At 33.8% G+C, this 17,346-nt stretch overlaps 2 protein-coding genes across 3 annotated transcripts; both read left to right on the top strand.

Moving 5' to 3' along the window:
- Positions 1–395: 395 nt before the first annotated feature.
- Positions 396–9,667, top strand: LOC143553190 (conserved oligomeric Golgi complex subunit 3-like). 2 transcript variants are annotated; one of them, XM_077043228.1, is made up of 25 exons: positions 396–488; positions 569–670; positions 1,378–1,461; positions 1,558–1,659; positions 1,838–1,882; positions 1,957–2,031; positions 2,873–2,968; positions 3,226–3,303; positions 3,682–3,767; positions 4,115–4,181; positions 4,279–4,341; positions 4,419–4,520; positions 4,584–4,688; positions 4,787–4,879; positions 4,963–5,051; positions 5,747–5,966; positions 7,196–7,282; positions 7,399–7,515; positions 7,589–7,621; positions 7,697–7,783; positions 8,437–8,499; positions 8,591–8,800; positions 8,886–9,011; positions 9,105–9,205; positions 9,313–9,667. In XM_077043228.1, exons 2-25 carry the CDS (start codon positions 590–592, stop codon positions 9,440–9,442), a joined length of 2,340 nt encoding a protein of 779 aa, XP_076899343.1. In that variant the 5' UTR covers positions 396–488; positions 569–589; the 3' UTR covers positions 9,443–9,667. The 2 variants fall into 2 exon arrangements, with proteins under 2 accessions (XP_076899343.1, XP_076899342.1); XM_077043227.1 differs by having other exon boundaries at positions 1,552–1,659.
- Positions 9,668–12,200: 2,533 nt separating this feature from the next.
- LOC143553178 (uncharacterized) lies at positions 12,201–17,031 on the top strand. Its single transcript, XM_077043216.1, has 8 exons — positions 12,201–12,407; positions 13,502–13,625; positions 14,297–14,426; positions 14,513–14,549; positions 15,202–15,424; positions 15,504–15,613; positions 15,679–15,773; positions 16,797–17,031. The coding sequence occupies exons 1-6, from the start codon at positions 12,201–12,203 to the stop codon at positions 15,596–15,598; spliced, it is 816 nt and encodes a 271-aa protein (XP_076899331.1). The 3' UTR covers positions 15,599–15,613; positions 15,679–15,773; positions 16,797–17,031.
- Positions 17,032–17,346: the final 315 nt, after the last annotated feature.

The raw sequence follows: 17,346 nt of genomic DNA, 5'->3' as shown, positions 1-17,346 counted from the left end.
TTGGGTTTTAGTTTATGTAAAACACGTATCGATTGCTTTATCAAGTGTTGTTGGCGCACCGATACTCTGACAAACCAAACCCATACCTACCGATGGCTTGCATCATAGCGCAAAGAATTCACTGACATTGTATACCGATACAAGTCGGATTGTGATGATTATATTTCAAACCCTAATGAAATTTAGCTCAACTGAAATCGAGGGTGAATTGAAGATTTGGGTCGGAGGCCACAAGATCTCAAGTTTGAATCCGATCCTAACCAAGTTTCATTGCAGGATGACTTCGGCCGGCTAAAGCAGTAGGACCCGTAACAAATAAGGTTGGCCAGTTAAGTTACCTCGGGGCCTTAAAAAAAGAATTATTAATCGAAAAATATATAGTTTTGTGATTAAAAGAAAAATCTGCACACACTGAAACCGATCTCCATTTCTCCGGCAAACGCGAAACTCGATCTAACAGCAATTGCGACGATTCGTGTGCGAATCAGGTAATTACGTCAGATCTGGTTCGTTTATTCATCGTTAATTCAGTTACAGTTGAGATATTATTAACATTTCAATCAATCAGTTTACGAGTAGAGTAAGCAAAATGACTAGTGCCACACGAACCGGTGTTCCGAATTCAGAAGCTGTTTCCAGAGGCTACAATTTCGCTTCAACCTGGGAACAGGTTTAATTCATATTCATTTTATCAATTTCTCATTCTATTTGTTTACAATTTTAGTTTTAGTTAATAGATTTAATAGATGTATCATTAGAAATTGACCTAGGTCATCAGAAGTTGCAGATATTAGTACAAATCTAGGCATAGACAAGGGAGCTGATAAATGTAGTACATATTCAATCCTTCACTACAGTTTCACTAATCCTCTGGAAATTACGAGACTGTCTAGGAAACACAATTGAAAACATGTTAATCTATGCAATCGATATCGCTCCCTTGGTAAAATATCGTTCAAAATATCAGTCAGAATATCGGTACCAATAATATCGTGATATTGACCGATATTTGACTGATATATCACCGATATTCCCGATACCAGCGTTATAAGTCTTAATTATCAATTTTTAGTGTTCAATGTTAGTGTTTTAAGTCTTAATAAGTTCCTACATGCTACGATTGTTAGTGTTTTGCAAGTTGCAAAAGGTTAATTTGTTAATGGTAGGAGAGTATACTGAGTTATTAGTGTTAGATTGCTATGTATATTAATTTTACATGATATTAAAATTACCGATATCCCACTGCGATAACCTATATCTCAGATATCGGTCCTTGGCCGATATCCGATAAGTTTCCGCATTAACTGCTTAGATGTTAATAGCCAATTTGTACACAAGAACGTGATATATTGGTGATGGCTTGTTTTTATTGGACAGAATGCTCCGTTGACCGAACAGCAACAGGCCGCGATATTAGCATTGTCTCATGCGGTTGTGGAGCGGCCACTTCCTTCCAAGTTGGTGAGTTTTTGCTAGCGAATAGTTTTACTTGGATGGATATTGTTTGTGTGGATTGAGACTGGTAACTGATACGGATAATATGATTTGCAGTTTCAGGATAATATATTCAAAGAGAATAATGGTTTATCTGTTTCTACCAAGCATGGAAACGTGGAAGAATCTGGGGAAATAGACGGTGTTTTGGTCAATACAAATCAGGTGTGATATAGTGGTGTTTTGATTCATAAATCATAATAGCAGCATGCAATTAGACAGTTTATATATTATGTTGTTTAAGTATACATGCTAAATGCAAGCTTGTAGATGCTGTATTTTTAAACTGAATGTTAAGTTACTTAATTAAAGACTTAATGAGTGCTCGTTCATCTTGATACAGTTCTACAAATGGTTTACTGATCTCGAAGCAGCAATGAAATCAGAGGTTAGTAGCATTTTTTCTTTGCCTTGTTGTTTTCTTGTTTGTCTTGGAATCTGATTTATAATATTATTCTATAGACGGAAGAGAAGTATCAGCAATATGTTAACACCTTAACTGAGAGGATACAGACATGTGACGGTATTCTTCAACAGGTATACGTCTCTGATAAATCTTCTCAATTCTACAATTTCTCAAGTGGATACCACAATTTTTTTCCCTGGAAAACATAGATAACTGAAACTAAACCACCAGTTTTATAGAAAAAGGTTTGGACAAAAGATGTGTCGAGTCGAACCAACCTGACCTGTTTCATCGCCTAGTCCCTACAAAATTTTCTGTTTTGAACCGGTACCCAACTAGAATGATCCCACCTAACCTGTAAACGAACGGAACGAGCACCAACGGTGTATGCTCGCGTTTGCTAGCTTATCTTTAACCGGACAAACGATTGAACACGGACAGTTAAAGGAACAGGGTTTTCTTGTTTGTGTTCGTTTGTTAAGAAATATAATTGTTCATGTTGGTTTATGTTTATTTGTTAATAGTATAACGAACAGTTCACAAAGGTAAAGAGCATAAACAAACGGATATAACTGAACATAGACGAATGAATATAAACGCACATAACTCAGCAATTACCAATAAAAAGTTAATGTTAATATTAGTATGTGAGTAATAAAACTTGACTAAATTGTTATGGGTAATTTTATAATTTAGTAAAACTAGACTAAGTTGTTGCGGGTGATTTTTTAATTTAATAAAACTAGACATAATTGTAATGGGCCTAACAATACATGAATACATAAACGAACAAACTTAAACTAACGAGCATAAAGGTACCTAAAAGAACGGACATAACAAACGTGCATGAATATAAATGAACGAACGAGACATGTGCTCATGTTTGTTTGTTTAACCACATGAACAAGAAGTTTTTCTTCTTGTTGATGAACAATTGTGTTCTTTCATGTCTAATGGATGTATTATTTTTAGGTTGATGAAACTCTCGATTTGTTCAATGAATTACAAATGCAACATCAAGTTGTGGCAACGAAGACCAAAACTCTTCATGATGCATGTGATCGAATGGTGGGTCCCGTTTGTTTTCCTCTTAAAACTTGTATTTCTTATTCTTGTTCACGTGTGACAATCGAAAGTTTTGTGATTAATAGTGTTTTTAATAAAATTAACCTTTTCTTGCTGTATCTAGTTTAGAAGCTAATTTTCTATAGATATCAAATGTTGCAAGCTAAAAACTGATATTTTATTAACTTTTGTGTTTTTTAGTTTAATGAAATAATGAAGATTCTTTGAAACTATCTTATACTTCCATGTCTATATTGCAGGTAGTAGAGAAGCAAAGATTGATAGAGTTTGCAGACTCCCTTCGCAGCAAACTCAATTATTTTGATGAACTAGAAAATGTAAGTCATGAATCATTGCGTGCTTATTGTAAGCTGTAATGTAAAAGTAGTTACTTTTTCTTGCTAAAAAAACATCTAGGTAACAAGTTATCAATTTGTTCCTAGCAGTAGCTTAAGGGTTAGTTGAATAAAGAAATGAGTAATTTGTAAGCACTACACTAAAAATCTAGATCCAGGTATATCATGTTGATAAAGATTTTTTTCCCTTAGTTTATTTAGGCCATTCTTCATTTTCTAGCAGAGCTACACTACATATCATCTTACCTATAATTATTTTTGGTTAAATTACAAAAATGCCAACATACTTAAGGCATCTTTTAATAGATCATGTGGCATTTTCATGACTACATTATCTTTATATGTATTATATCTTTGCAGGTTGCTACCAGTTTCTACTCTTCAAATACAAATGTTGCAAGTGAAAATTTTCTTCCACAGCTTAAAAAGCTTGATGAGTGCATCTCGTAAGTAAATTGCTCATAACACTAGCTCTTATGCATAATTAAAGCTTGAATTGATTGTAAGGTGATGCCTCTATTTATATATAAAACTAGAAAATATGGAAACAAAATAAACTTATTTTAGGAAAGTAAATCAATCTCAAGTAATATAGAATTCCTAACATGATACATTTGATAAACATGATATCAATATAGTATAATAGTATTCCTCTTTAATTTTCTCCTTTCAAGGAGAACACTAATTCTTTGTTTAGGTGATAACTGTTTTATTGGAATTTTTTAAACTTTTGCATCCATTTGAATGAACTTTTGCATTTATATACAAATGCTCTATTTTGTGCAATATTTAGGTATGTTGAAAATAATCCGCAGTACGCTGAGTCTGGTGTTTATCTTGTCAAATTTCGTCAACTTCAAGTATGTAACACACTTTCCCTTCTATAAATCAAGTTTTAGATTTCTCAATTTGAATTTTCCTAACGATTGGGATTATATCGAGTTAATGTAATTACAGTCTCGAGCCTTGGGAATGATTCGTGCTCATGTTCTTTCTGTTCTCAAAAGCAGTACTTCTCAGGTAACATATCTGAGTAAATTTTCTTTGCTACAATGGAATTTTCAAGAAGTTATTTTTATTTATTTTTTCTTGGAAAGGTCCAAACTGCCCTTCGTGGTAGTAGTGGAAATAAAGCTGGTGTTTCTGAGGGTGTTGAGGCATCTATCATTTATGTTCGCTTCAAGGCAGCTGCAAGTGAGGTAATAATAGCTTACTTTCTAAATTCTATATCAAGAATAAGCTAATAGTAGGCATATATGCAGCTTAAACCGGTACTAGAAGAAATTGAAAGAAGGGCTTCAAGGAAAGAATATGTTCAACTTCTTTCTGAGTGTCACAGAATATATTGTGAACAACGACTATCTTTGGTGAGCTGATCTATAATCATTTCATATTTTTATTTATATGTTATGTTTTTCAGGTTATCAAGCTTTCTCTATTTGATGCAATTGCAATTGTCATCTAGGTAAAAGGCATAGTGTCACAAAGGATTTCGGAGTATTCCAAAAAGGAGACATTACCTTCATTAACAAGATCTGGGTGTGCATACTTGATGCAGGTAGATAGTTATGAAGATCATTTTTCAAGATGTCCACTAGCTAATAGGAACTTGTTTAACAATGTACGAAATCACTTTGACAGGTATGCCAGCTGGAGCGCCAACTATTTGACCATTTTTTTCCATCAACATCAGAGGATATCTCAAGTTTGGCTCCTTTGATAGATCCTCTGTAAGCTTCATTCTCTTTGGGTCTATTGTATATTTTTCACCTTATTCCTTATTTGAATACATAATTCTTCTCTCTCTGTTCTTCCCTTTTCCTTTGTTGACTATAAGTTTAATTTAACAATAGTCTAGGTGTCTAGCAACACACCATATTATATATAATATTAAAAGGTAAACTTTGATTGTGAGTGAACAACACTATTCACTTCTTACAACTGCTTTTAGCATGGGCTTTTCCAACTTACAAAAAGGGCCTCTTTAAACATATCATTTAGACCTTAAAGTTTTTTATTTTTGTTTTTCATTCCTTTTTTAACCAATCATGTTATGCCATGTGGACCATAAAGTTCCGAGTATGCCATTGCGACATGCTTATTTTTATTTACATATCGATGTAAATTTTGTTTAAAACCAAATTGTTAATGTTAACTTAGAAGTGATCGATACATAAACATACACACCTTCAAAACTGAGTCGCGCTTTACTTTTTTTGTTTTGTTTTGTAAAATGATGCCGTGTACCCTTTTCACCAATCTAATAAGCAAAGTTTCGACATGAATATTTTTATGTATGAATATTCACTTGTAAAAAGGCTTTATCATATTACACTGTAAAAAAGTTTCTAAAGTTATAATATCCGGAAAACCCGGATTATATCTCGCTATTCGTGCTCATCTAATTTTGGTAGATGCTTCGCAGATGTACTTACTTGTATGATACTCTGCGACCGAAGCTTATTCATGAAACGAATCTAGACAGTCTTTGTGAACTAGTGGATATTCTTAAAATAGAAGTGATAGGGGAACAACTCAGCAGACGAAGTGAATCTTTGGCTGGTATACGTCCTACATTAGACAGAATTCTAGCAGATATTCATGAAAGACTAACCTTCCGTGCACGTACTCATATTCGTGATGAGGTATGTGACATGTTTGTGTTTATATTTAATCCCTTCGTTATTGTAGAAACAATTTCACAACAAAGTAATGATCCAAACTCCAAAGTTCCAAACATGTACTTAATAATCATCATTCCAAAAATATAATTGAAATAAACTTCATTCTATTATCCAAACACATATGTATTTGGTATTAAGCATAAAGATTGTTTATAAAGAGTTGTTTTACACAAAACATTATATAAAAAAATGTGATGTACAACCCCACTTGTTGATTTAATGTTCTCTATAAAACATTCCTTTGTAAACAATCTATTTATGTTTAATATCCAACACACATGTTTGCTTAAAAAATGATCATTTCAACTATAAGTTTGAAAAAAAAGGTTTGTAAAACATGCATCATTATTAACTAGTTACATGTGTATTGCGTATACATTGAACAATAAGTACAAAAAAAAGATGGTTTGTGAAACATGAACCATTATTGTTGAACTACCAATGGACTGCCCTCTACTTTCTTGGTGTGTTATATTATTATGTGGTTTGCTAAACATAACATTCAGATTAATGGATAACAACCACTTTATTGTTAATTACATATTTACATGATTATTAAAAATTAGGAATAATGTGAGGCAACAACTATTTGAATTTCATATAGGCCACTCATACATGTATCTGACTATCTGAATGACAAATATAGCCTTAAATTTTTTTTTTTGGAAAGAACAAAAATAGTTTTCTATTCTGTACAGTAAATTGCGGTCAAAAGTTGAAGTAAATTTCCGTCTTTCAACATGTACTTTTATCAAATTTGGTATATATGAAACTGGATATATTCTTGGGTGGCCTCCTTATACATTTTGATATAAATAACAATAATATGGCTATAGCCTTAACGGACTATGTTTAGCATGTTGTTGTTCTTGTTGTTGCTGACTTGCTGCTGCTGCTGCTGCTGTTTATCGTGTTATTATTATTTTGGTCTCAGACAAGTCTACACATAAGATTAAGCTAACGTTATTATAGATTCTATTGGAAGATAATAAATAGACAGAAAATCAACAATATTGCCACTGAGTAAGTTTCTTGAGTAAACAAAAAAAAAGGCCTACCTTTCTAAGCAAATGACCAACATATCTTACATATATTAAAATCAGATTACTTTGTAATATAGTAAAAGTAGGACCTTCATAAGATTTGATAAGCAATTCTGCCATTTGAATTCTGTTGCATCTTTATCTCAGATAGCAAATTATCTTCCTTTGGATGAAGATCTTGATTACCCTAGAAAGTTGGAACAATCAGCTCAAACCAATTCTGACCCCAGTTCTGTAAGTTCTTAAATCACTTTTTATATGTTTTTGTTTACTATAAAGGTAAAACTATTTATTTGATATAAAATATTACAAAACTTCTTTTTATACTGATATAAATGTAACATTTGTAGGTGGATCAAAGTTCAGATGTTTTCAAGACTTGGTATCCTCCACTCGAGAAAACTGTATCTTGTCTTTCCAAATTATATAACTGTCTGGAACAAGCAGTTTTTACTGGCTTAGCACAGGTATTAGCAATTTCACAAATTATCATGTTTTAACGTTTAACTAACTGCAATTGCATTCTTTTTCATTGTTCAGGAAGCTGTTGAGTTTTGTTCTCTATCCATTCAAGTAAGCATAGTCAGCTTTTGATAGTATAAAGTTTATTTAATCAATTTTAATGTTTAATATATTTATTTGATGCAGAAAGCAAGCAAACTTGTTGCCAAAAGATCATCACAAATGGATGGACAACTTTTTCTTATTAAGCACCTTCTTATCTTACGAGAACAGGTCTCGACTCACCACACTTTTTCCATTATTATGACTCTTGTGGTTTGATCACATTGCAAGTTTGGTTCCCAAGTTTTAAAGTTTGCAAGCTTAGTCCAAATATTTGTGAGAGGGCTGCACGCTTAGTCCTCACCGTTAATCCCAGTTAGTTTAGTGGGGACTGAATGTGCAACCCTCTCACAAATGTTTAGACCAAGGGGCTGTTTGGTAGCCTCTTAATGATTCCATTAAGTGGCTACCACTAAATCAGTTAGGATTAAGGGTGTTTGGTTCACCAGAAGGACACGACACCTCTGAATCGGTCAGCAAACCTACTACCCATTAGGTTTCAAAATAATGTTGTATGAAAATTTCCCCCCTTTGTCCCTTCACTTTGGCAGTCTGCCACTCATGCACCAACCTCCTTCACCACCAATCCCCACATCGGCGGACTCGACACTTACTGGCTTAGAGTCTGTTAACCATTCGCGGGGCCCACTTACTGGTTCAACACTTACGGGTGCAGAGGTTGCCAAACAGCCTCTAAGTTTGCAATAATCTAAAATCTGGGAACAAGCTTGCAATATGGTTATATGGTCAAGCCAGAAGGACCATTTATGCAATTTTTCCTAATCTTTTGATTTTCATCACTACATTTTTGGTAATTTTTACAGATTGCACCTTTTGACATAGAGTTCTCAGTCACACACAAGGAACTAGATTTCTCCCACTTGTTGGTTAGTATTTCCTTGAAGACTGATTAATGACAATAACCTCTTATATCTTGAAATTAGTTTTAAAAGCTTTTACTGGTTTGTATGCGTTTAGGAGCATCTAAGACGGATTCTTAGAGGTCAAACCTCGTTATTTGACTGGTCAAGGTCAACTTCTTTAGCAAGGACATTGTCCCCTCGAGTTTTGGAAAGTCAAATTGATGCAAAGAAGGAACTTGAGAAAAATCTTAAAGCCACATGTGAAGAGTTCATCATGTCAGTCACTAAATCAGTAGTTGATCCCATGCTATCTTTTATTACAAAGGTTATCTTCTTTTAACACTTACACAACTCTTTTTCATTATAATCATGACAAAAACTCATCCGTGCTTGTTTTTTCTTTCTTGAAGGTGACAGCTGTCAAAGTTGCATTGTCATCAGGTGGTCAGAATCAAAAGTTAGAGTCAGCTATGGGAAAACCACTGAAGGATCAAGCTTTCGCTACACCAGATAAGGTTGCAGAAATTGTCCAAAAGGTATGCTTTTGTCCAAATTATTATTTTTTTATATATAACTAGTGTCAATACGGTTAACAGAAATTATATTATTTTAATAACTGTTTGGTACAGGTAAATGCAGCTATGCAGAATGAGTTGCCAAAAGTGATGGAGAAAATGAAGCTGTATCTGCAAAATCCATCCACTCGTACAATACTCTTCAAACCAATTAAGTAAGATGTTTATTTAAGTTTTCTTGAATTTCCAGCTTAAAATCATTAAAAACAATTATTATTATTATTATTATTATTATTATTATTATTATGTTGGGATGATGCAGGACAAATATAATAGAAGCCCATGAACAAGTGTTATCGCTGCTGAAAAAAGAGTACAATGAGGAGGAAATAGCCACCATTAGTATGGTGTCCATTCAGGAACTGGAATCTCAGCTCAATAATCTCATATAAAGTTGGATAGTCAGAAATGGTTACCAAAACGATCATAAAGCACGAAACCCATTAATCGTTTTCAACCTCCGGCATCATTGTAGTTCTTGTGTATGATCTGTTAGGTTTTTGTCATTGACTAACAATTTAATATTTTTATTGACTGTTAATTGTATAGAATTGTATGACAAAGGTAGACTCGTGTTGCTGAAAATTATAAAATACCATAAAAAGTTTTGTTACAATTCTATACAATTTACAGTCCATACTCGTGTTGCTGAAAACTATAAAATACCATAAAAAGTTTTGTTACAAATAATCGTCATACTTTCTGAACACATAGTTTAGACTAACAGTATAACTTGCAGCATGCATCATACACATTAAGCTCTATGCGCATCTATAGCAAAACCTACACATTATTATCTCAGTTAGGTTTGAATTCTATTACTATAGTCTTTAGTTGATTTAACTAATCATTAACAATGTTTGATCAAAGCTAATAACAAGAGCACAGTCAAGTACAAGCCTATCAGTGGAAGGATTTCTTCCCGCAGGTGACGTCTCAGGCATCAAAATAATATCTTTTTATAACGTTATATTATTCCAAACATAATCAGACACACCTACTAATGGCCTAAAAATAAGTGTAGTTGTCAATGGTACCAAATTGGATGTCGTGTTAAGGTATCTAAAGATTTTGTTGATTTAGTAACGTGAAGCCATTAATGGTCTCCTTGATGTCCAGCACAAACACAAGTTTTAATTTTAACGTGTAACTTACACTCCCCTAAATAAACACCACTTGCCCACGAGACCTAGGTCCTAGACCCTCACCACTCGGGAGATACAAGTGATACTATTTTAAAAAAATACAAAATTTAATATTAAAAAGATTTTTTTTTTTTTTTGTATTTGAATTAGAAGATGTCATCCATTAAAACCACATATGTTGGTGTTTTTAATAAAAAAATCTTTTTAATATTAAATTTTATATTTTTTTAAATAATAATATTTAGAAAACTAATACACAATAAAAAAAACGTATTTTAAAAACGTTATTTGTTAATACACTTTTTATTTGTTAAATAACGTTATTATATAAGAAAATAAGTAAATAATAAAAAGAAAAAGGATGGCGGATGTCAATATGACATCTTCCATTTCAAATGACGGATGTCCATCAAAATACACTTTTACGTATAGGGGTAGCCTACTTTGGAAATTGTGACATGTCAGTCAAACTGGCGGATCACCAAAATTGACATCCGCCATTTGAAATGACGGAACACCTAATAGTCGTCCACCTCACCATACAAGATATGACATGACCTACGTGTTTTTTAACATTCATCGTTTCAAATGACGAATCTCATGTTTTCCTAATAAAACTTTTCTCCCTCCTAACAACCATTTTATTTTTTAACATTTTCCTATTTCCAAAAAATTTTCTAGCAAGAAATAGTAACCCATCGTCCTTGTAGCAGGAAGAACCAGGTCCCTCAAAACAAAAATAAAGAACCCCCAGAAGCAAGTTCAGATAATTGGATCCTTAAGATGAGCGATGAAAATATCAATTTCCTTATTAGCCTAGTGGATATAAACTGAATAGTGATTTTCCACATATACGAATTACTATTCATTCCATATATAATTAAAAAAAATTATTTAATTGAATAAATACGAGTAATCAGATGTATACGGCTTCAATTAAATGAACAAGTTTTGTGAATAAATATATTTTCTAGTTAAATTATATGAATGAGAATAAACGTTTCTACAATACTAATGCTTGTATATTTGCTCTTAGGGGTGCAAACGAGCCAAGCCGCTCAAGAGATACTCGAGACTGGCTCGTGAAATAGCTCGATCGAGCCAAGCTAGTTTACGAGCGTAAACAAGCTTGTCAATTATATAACTTTTATTTTTAAAAATATATACAGTTTAATAATTACTAATTAGTATATATAATATTATGAAAATTTAAATATAAATAATATATATTATTTTATACATCAAGTTATAATTTATTTTTTTTTAAAATGTACAAAAATAATAATTAATAAACAGTATATGAGTCGAACTTGAGCTAGAAATCTACTCACGAGCCGAGCTCGAGCTTTAAAAATAGAGCTCGAAACAAGCCGAGTTTTAGCTTCGTGTAATTTAAACGAGCCGAGCTCGTTTGCACCTCTACCTGCTCTGTTAGGAATGTTTTAAAACAAGTCAAACTAATGATTTCGTATCATCCAATTTCATTTTGTAAACCATAGGTGGGAACCAAAAGAATCCGAAGCCTACCAAACTGAAGACACTCCAAGCCTAAACTGCCTCAGAAACATGTACACCACGCATTACAACTTGTACCTTAGTTGACAGTTATCAATTTGTAGTCTCCATTTGTTTGACTGTTGTTCCTTGTGCGTATAAATCATCCCATTTGCCAGCTCACTTCCATTAACTTTTTCTTCACCTTCATCATCATCATCATCATCATCATCATTTACTTACTGTGTCTTTCTAATTTTCAATTATCAAACCCTAGTTTTTTCTTGTTTTACTTCAAGAATCTCAATTCTCCTTCAATTACCCAATAAAGCTTCTTAATTTCTTCAATTGATCCCACTTCGATGACATGTAGTGGGCTGTTATACACCGAATCATTCCACCCACCAAAACCCCTTTTCACCTCTGTTTCTAGGGTTTCCAATTGATCGATTTTGTGAACAGGGGTTTGATCAATTATTGGGTAATTGAGAAGGGTGTTGTTGTTTTATTTATGGCGGGTCCGAGTTCTGGATCGAGTTCGAGTTCTGGGTTTCAATCGCCGTTTGGTGATACGACTTTTACTAAAGTGTTCGTTGGTGGGCTTGCTTGGGAGACTCAGAGTGACACCATGCGTCAGTATTTTGAACAATTTGGAGAGATTCTTGAAGCGGTTGTGATCACTGATAAGAATAATGGCCGATCCAAGGGTTACGGATTTGTGAGTGTTTTTTCTTTATATAATAATAATAATATTATTATTAATTACTCATTTGGTCTAGGGGTGTTCGGTGAGCTCGAAAAACTTGAAATTTATTTTTCGAGTTTGAAGTTTCGAATTCAGTTTTCAAATATTTGTATTTGATTTGGGTTGGGTCGATATATGGATCGAATTTCGAATTGAATACGAGTCCAGCTATAAGGTTTCAAAATTCGATTTTGAATATAATTCGGGTTGATTCGATATCAGCAATCGAATTTCGAATTGAATACGAGTCCAGCTATAAAGATTCAAAATTTGATTTCGATGTTTGATTTGTTGAACACCTCGGGTGGGCAAAAGTGAAATTGTGTGAACCTCGGGTGGGCAAGCAGGGCAAAAGCCCTGCTTGCGGTGCGCACATATGATGTATATATGTGTGAACCCTCGGGTGGGCAAAAGTGAAATTGCACTAATTTTGACGTTATTTTACTAATCTCGTGAAAATAACGTTAAAAGTGACGGACGGTTAATCAGGCATCATGTAGTGGCGTTGATAGCCGAAAGACAAGGGTACATGCACCGATCAGCCGGTGTCCCGATGATTGAGTGCTATGTGCCTTATGTCCAAGGCTTGATGCAAAACTACTATCGAGCCGGGGGTCTCACCGGAAGCAGCCTCTCTATCTTTATGGGGTAGAGGTAAGGCTGTCTACATCTTACCCTCCTCAGACCCTACCATAGCTTTGCTATTGGTGGGATATACTGAGTACGATGATGATGATGATGATGATGATTTGTTGAACACCTCTAGTTTGGCCTGTCATTTGAGATATTAAAATGTGAAATTACTTTAAATATTGCTACCTTTAAGAGGATTTATAATATGCTACTTTTTGCTAAAAACAAATTTGAGTTATGCAAGTGTGTAGTTTGTTAATAGACTTATAGTAAACTGGTTATTATTTGATCATGTTTATAAGCATAAACATAAGTTGTTAATTGTTTGAACTTTGAAAGAGCAAATCAAAACTAAATAAATTTGTTAAATGAGAGTATATTTGTGACTATGATAAAAAGAATGACAAATGAGTATGTTTTTACGGAGGGTTTAGGTGACTTTTCGTGATCCCGAATCAGCTGCGAATGCGTGTGTGGACCCAGCTCCGGTTATTGATGGTAGACGGGCTAACTGTAATTTGGCTTCACTTGGCCGTCCTCGTCCTGCACTGCCTTTTGGTAAGAAGTTGTTGCACCAAAACCAATTCCTAAATATAAAAACATCAACTTCTTTCAGGTGAAAATAAGCATAACATTAACAACTTTTCAAGCTGCTTATTTTCTAAAATCTATATTTTGGTAATTTGGTTATTAGTTTTAACAGGTTGGCATTTAAAATCTAAACTTGTTTCTTTCTTCCTCCCCCCCCCCCCCCCCAAATAAAAAGTTTTTGACATCGTTTTCGGTTTTAACAATGGGTTCAGGTCGATTTTGGTTTTACTATTTGGGCTTGATTATTTTGGACGGAGAAAAATGCCCAAAGTAATGAATTTGGGCCTACTTGTGTTTGTTTGTTAACCAATAATTCATTGATTATTACACATTTGGATGTAAAATTTTTGGCCTATACCATTTACTAACTTCTTCTTCTTCTTTTTAATTTTTTTTTAATAAATTGCTTTAAATCGGTTTTGTCGGTTTGGTCTGATTCCAATCTATTTGGTTCGTAATTTCGATTTTTGGGTTGATGCAAAACCGTAACCAAACTGAAAAATCTGTTTTTTAAAAACATAAAACCAAACTAGCGGTTCTTTATTGAGTTTGGTTATTCTGGGTTTGTGCACACTCCTAATTCAAAAGTATTTGTTCCTTAGTTTATTTATGTATATATCATTTTGTGGTGAAATTAGGACACATGGCATCGCAAATGCCTTTTGTTGGAGGTGGTCAAACTGCTAATGTGCCTTCTGTTGGAGGTTATGGCTACCAACAACCGTTTTTTTATAATTACCGACAAGGATTATCGTATCCCTCATACCCGTAAGTTTTATATCTCTTTGAGTTGCTTTGTCAAATTAATACCTCAAATATTCTTAAGAAAAAGTGTTTTTCTTTTTTGGATGTAGGTATGGAATGTATGGTCCAGAATACGTCTATCCACAGGTTCATATGTATCCTTGTAAATTTGTAAAAGTTTTAATTTTTATGTTTACTCTTCTGAATTTCTTAATACCATTTTCACCCTTTCAAAACACTAAATGTTATTGCATCTAGTCTTCCATAGTAAATAAATAAACGAAGAGAGTATTGGCACTGCGATGACTTTGCAGTATAATATTGTTTCCCTATTACTTCATCCGGTAAAACCAATTGTTATAAATAATTGAAGTTATTTTATTTAAAACCAAATAGATATGTATGATATTTTTAGTCTTTTTAAGGGGCAAATAACTAAATAATGAACAGGATATATGAGTTTTGAACCTTTTAAAGGATATTTATGAAATCAATCCTAAAATATTAGCATAAAAGAAAGCAAGTCAAACGCATCCATAGTGTAATTTTAATGCACTAAATCATTTTATTAAAATTTTTATATCATTATTGATGTAATATAACCTTATAATCATATATGACAACTAATTATCTACAAAAAGTAAACATTTTGGCCAGAAAGTGTTCCAACCGTACTGAACTTACTCATTTTAACCCGTTATTAACTCACTATTATACACCTATATTGCTAGCCCTTAAAATAGGAAGTGTATGTGAAGTACAAGTATTCTAACAAGTTATTTATTCACTATATCTATAGGGTGTTTACAACCCGTATTCAGCTCAACAGTACCTTCAAATATATGGGGCAGTTAACACACCCATATATCCTTACAATCAGATGGGTCCGGGTGGTCAAGGCTACACAGCCGTACAGGGTTACACAATGCCAGGTCATCAGATGGTGCAATTTGGTGGGCCCAACGTAAATGCAACAACTACTTCAGCCATTAGGACGATACAACCAGCACCATATCCGACAGGCACTTTATATTCTTCCAAAACATTCAAACTTTTCAAAAATAATTATTGAAAAAAGATAACCTGTCTTTGTATTTTCAGGCGTTGCAGCACCTGTTCAAGGACAACAGTTTGTAATTCCAGCCCCTTCACCTCAGGTTATGCCAGGTGGCGGGCCTGAGCACAGCGCAGGATGAATGTCTGATTAAAAGGTGCGTATTTGAAGAAATTGTTACTAATATACATCAATAAATTCTCAATTATTATTTTTCTTCAGGTATTTTTAGATTGCAGCAGGACTAAGGAGAGTACTGCTACATGAGTGGCGGCCTTCAATCTAGCCTTGCAAATTAATCGCTTTGCATTCTAGAGGTACACACACATACTCATCAACAAGCGCATAACTTTTTTTTAAAGAAAATAATCCTTCGTAAATATTCGAACCCTTGTATAGTTGTCCTTTAGTAAAACAGGGGTCCATATATATGTTTGTGATCCTAGTGGGGTACTTTAAACCGTTGGTTGAACTGTTTGTTCATAGTAATGATGCTTAAAAAAGCCAAAAGTAATATCATAGGCACTAGATACTCTCCCCGATAATTGAAGAATGCACGTGGGCTTGCTTTTTTATAAAAAGGAAAAACTGCAAGTGTCCACTAATTTTTGAAAGTGAAAGACTTGGATTTATTCAAATTTCAACAGTAAAACTTAACAAAAAGGAAAACGGTCAAAAACTACCCGAAGTGCTCTTAAATGCTTTAAACCTTGTAAATAGCCTTGGTAGGTTATTATTTTAAAAGTATAGTTTTATAATCTTGTTTAAACCATTTGGATCATTATTAAGAAGGTTCCTGTTTCAGCCAACTGTCCATTTTGCCACCTCTACGAGTGACAGATAGATCACTTATCCAGTCAGAGACAACTAGATCTTTGTATAATTTATAAAAGATTCTGTGACTTATGCAGCATTGTTACTTGTAGGGTCCTGTCTATTCTCACTAGTGGCCTTTGTTGAATTTGATTTTTAGTGGGGGGTGAAGTGGGCTACTTGTTTCCAATTATTTTAAGTTATTGTGATTCTTGGCCTCCGTATAGGGTGTGGGACCCTGACTCAACCAATGAAAATCAGCGTTTTCGTTTCTCTGAACTAGAGGCGGTGATAAGTTGTCCCATAAAGTACTTTTTTTTTCTCATATTAGTTTCTTTTTATAATTAATTTATTAATGTGTGTCTTATGATTCTAAAAATAGTAATCCAGATCACTGAATATGATAGAATAGGTTTCTTTGACTTTTGTAAAGTCAAACCGAATACCTGTATTGGTCGTAATCGATATGCATGCTATGCTATTTTTTGTACAGAAACAGTTTTGGTTGATGTTATTATGGTATGCAGGTCATTTTTACCAGAGAAATCATGGTTTGGGAAATCCCGTGATGTGAATGGACTCATTTGCCCCTCCCTCTCGCTCCGCCAGTGTCACGAGGGTCAATCCAAAGCCGGAATAGGTTTCTGGCGTGCATACACACCATTCTTGTTAAAATTAACAAACCCCTCATTTTTTGTTTCTGTAGATACATTGGTCAAAGTAAACTAAACGGTGCTTTGCATTCGTCCATGCTCGTGTTTGTTTTTCGTTTTTCGGTTTGTGTTTATGACAAAATGGGTCCTGGTTTTCAAAGGGTGAAAGTCCAGGATCTTGTTTCTTCTTCATGTTTGTGTTTGGATGTATGAATTATGATAGGTCTTTTTGTAGTGCATCAAATTATAATTTTTTTTAATTTTTATTTTCTTATGTTGAGATCACAAGCCTCAACTTGAACATCATCAATTAAAGAGTTATTAGAAATTGCCATTGGCAGCGATCTTGGTATTAAAAAGCGTGTCACTGCGCAGTGGTTACATAAGGCGATCTTGGTATTACACTTTGTGAAAGAGGCTGTTT

Source organism: Bidens hawaiensis, unplaced genomic scaffold, assembly GCF_021521415.1.
Source record: "Bidens hawaiensis isolate Kalapana, Puna unplaced genomic scaffold, B.hawaiensis_p1.1 tig00017157_1, whole genome shotgun sequence".
Taxonomy (NCBI): Eukaryota; Viridiplantae; Streptophyta; class Magnoliopsida; order Asterales; family Asteraceae; genus Bidens; species Bidens hawaiensis.
Note: the sequence above shows the minus strand (reverse complement) of the source record. Positions and strands in the feature narration are given on the sequence as shown.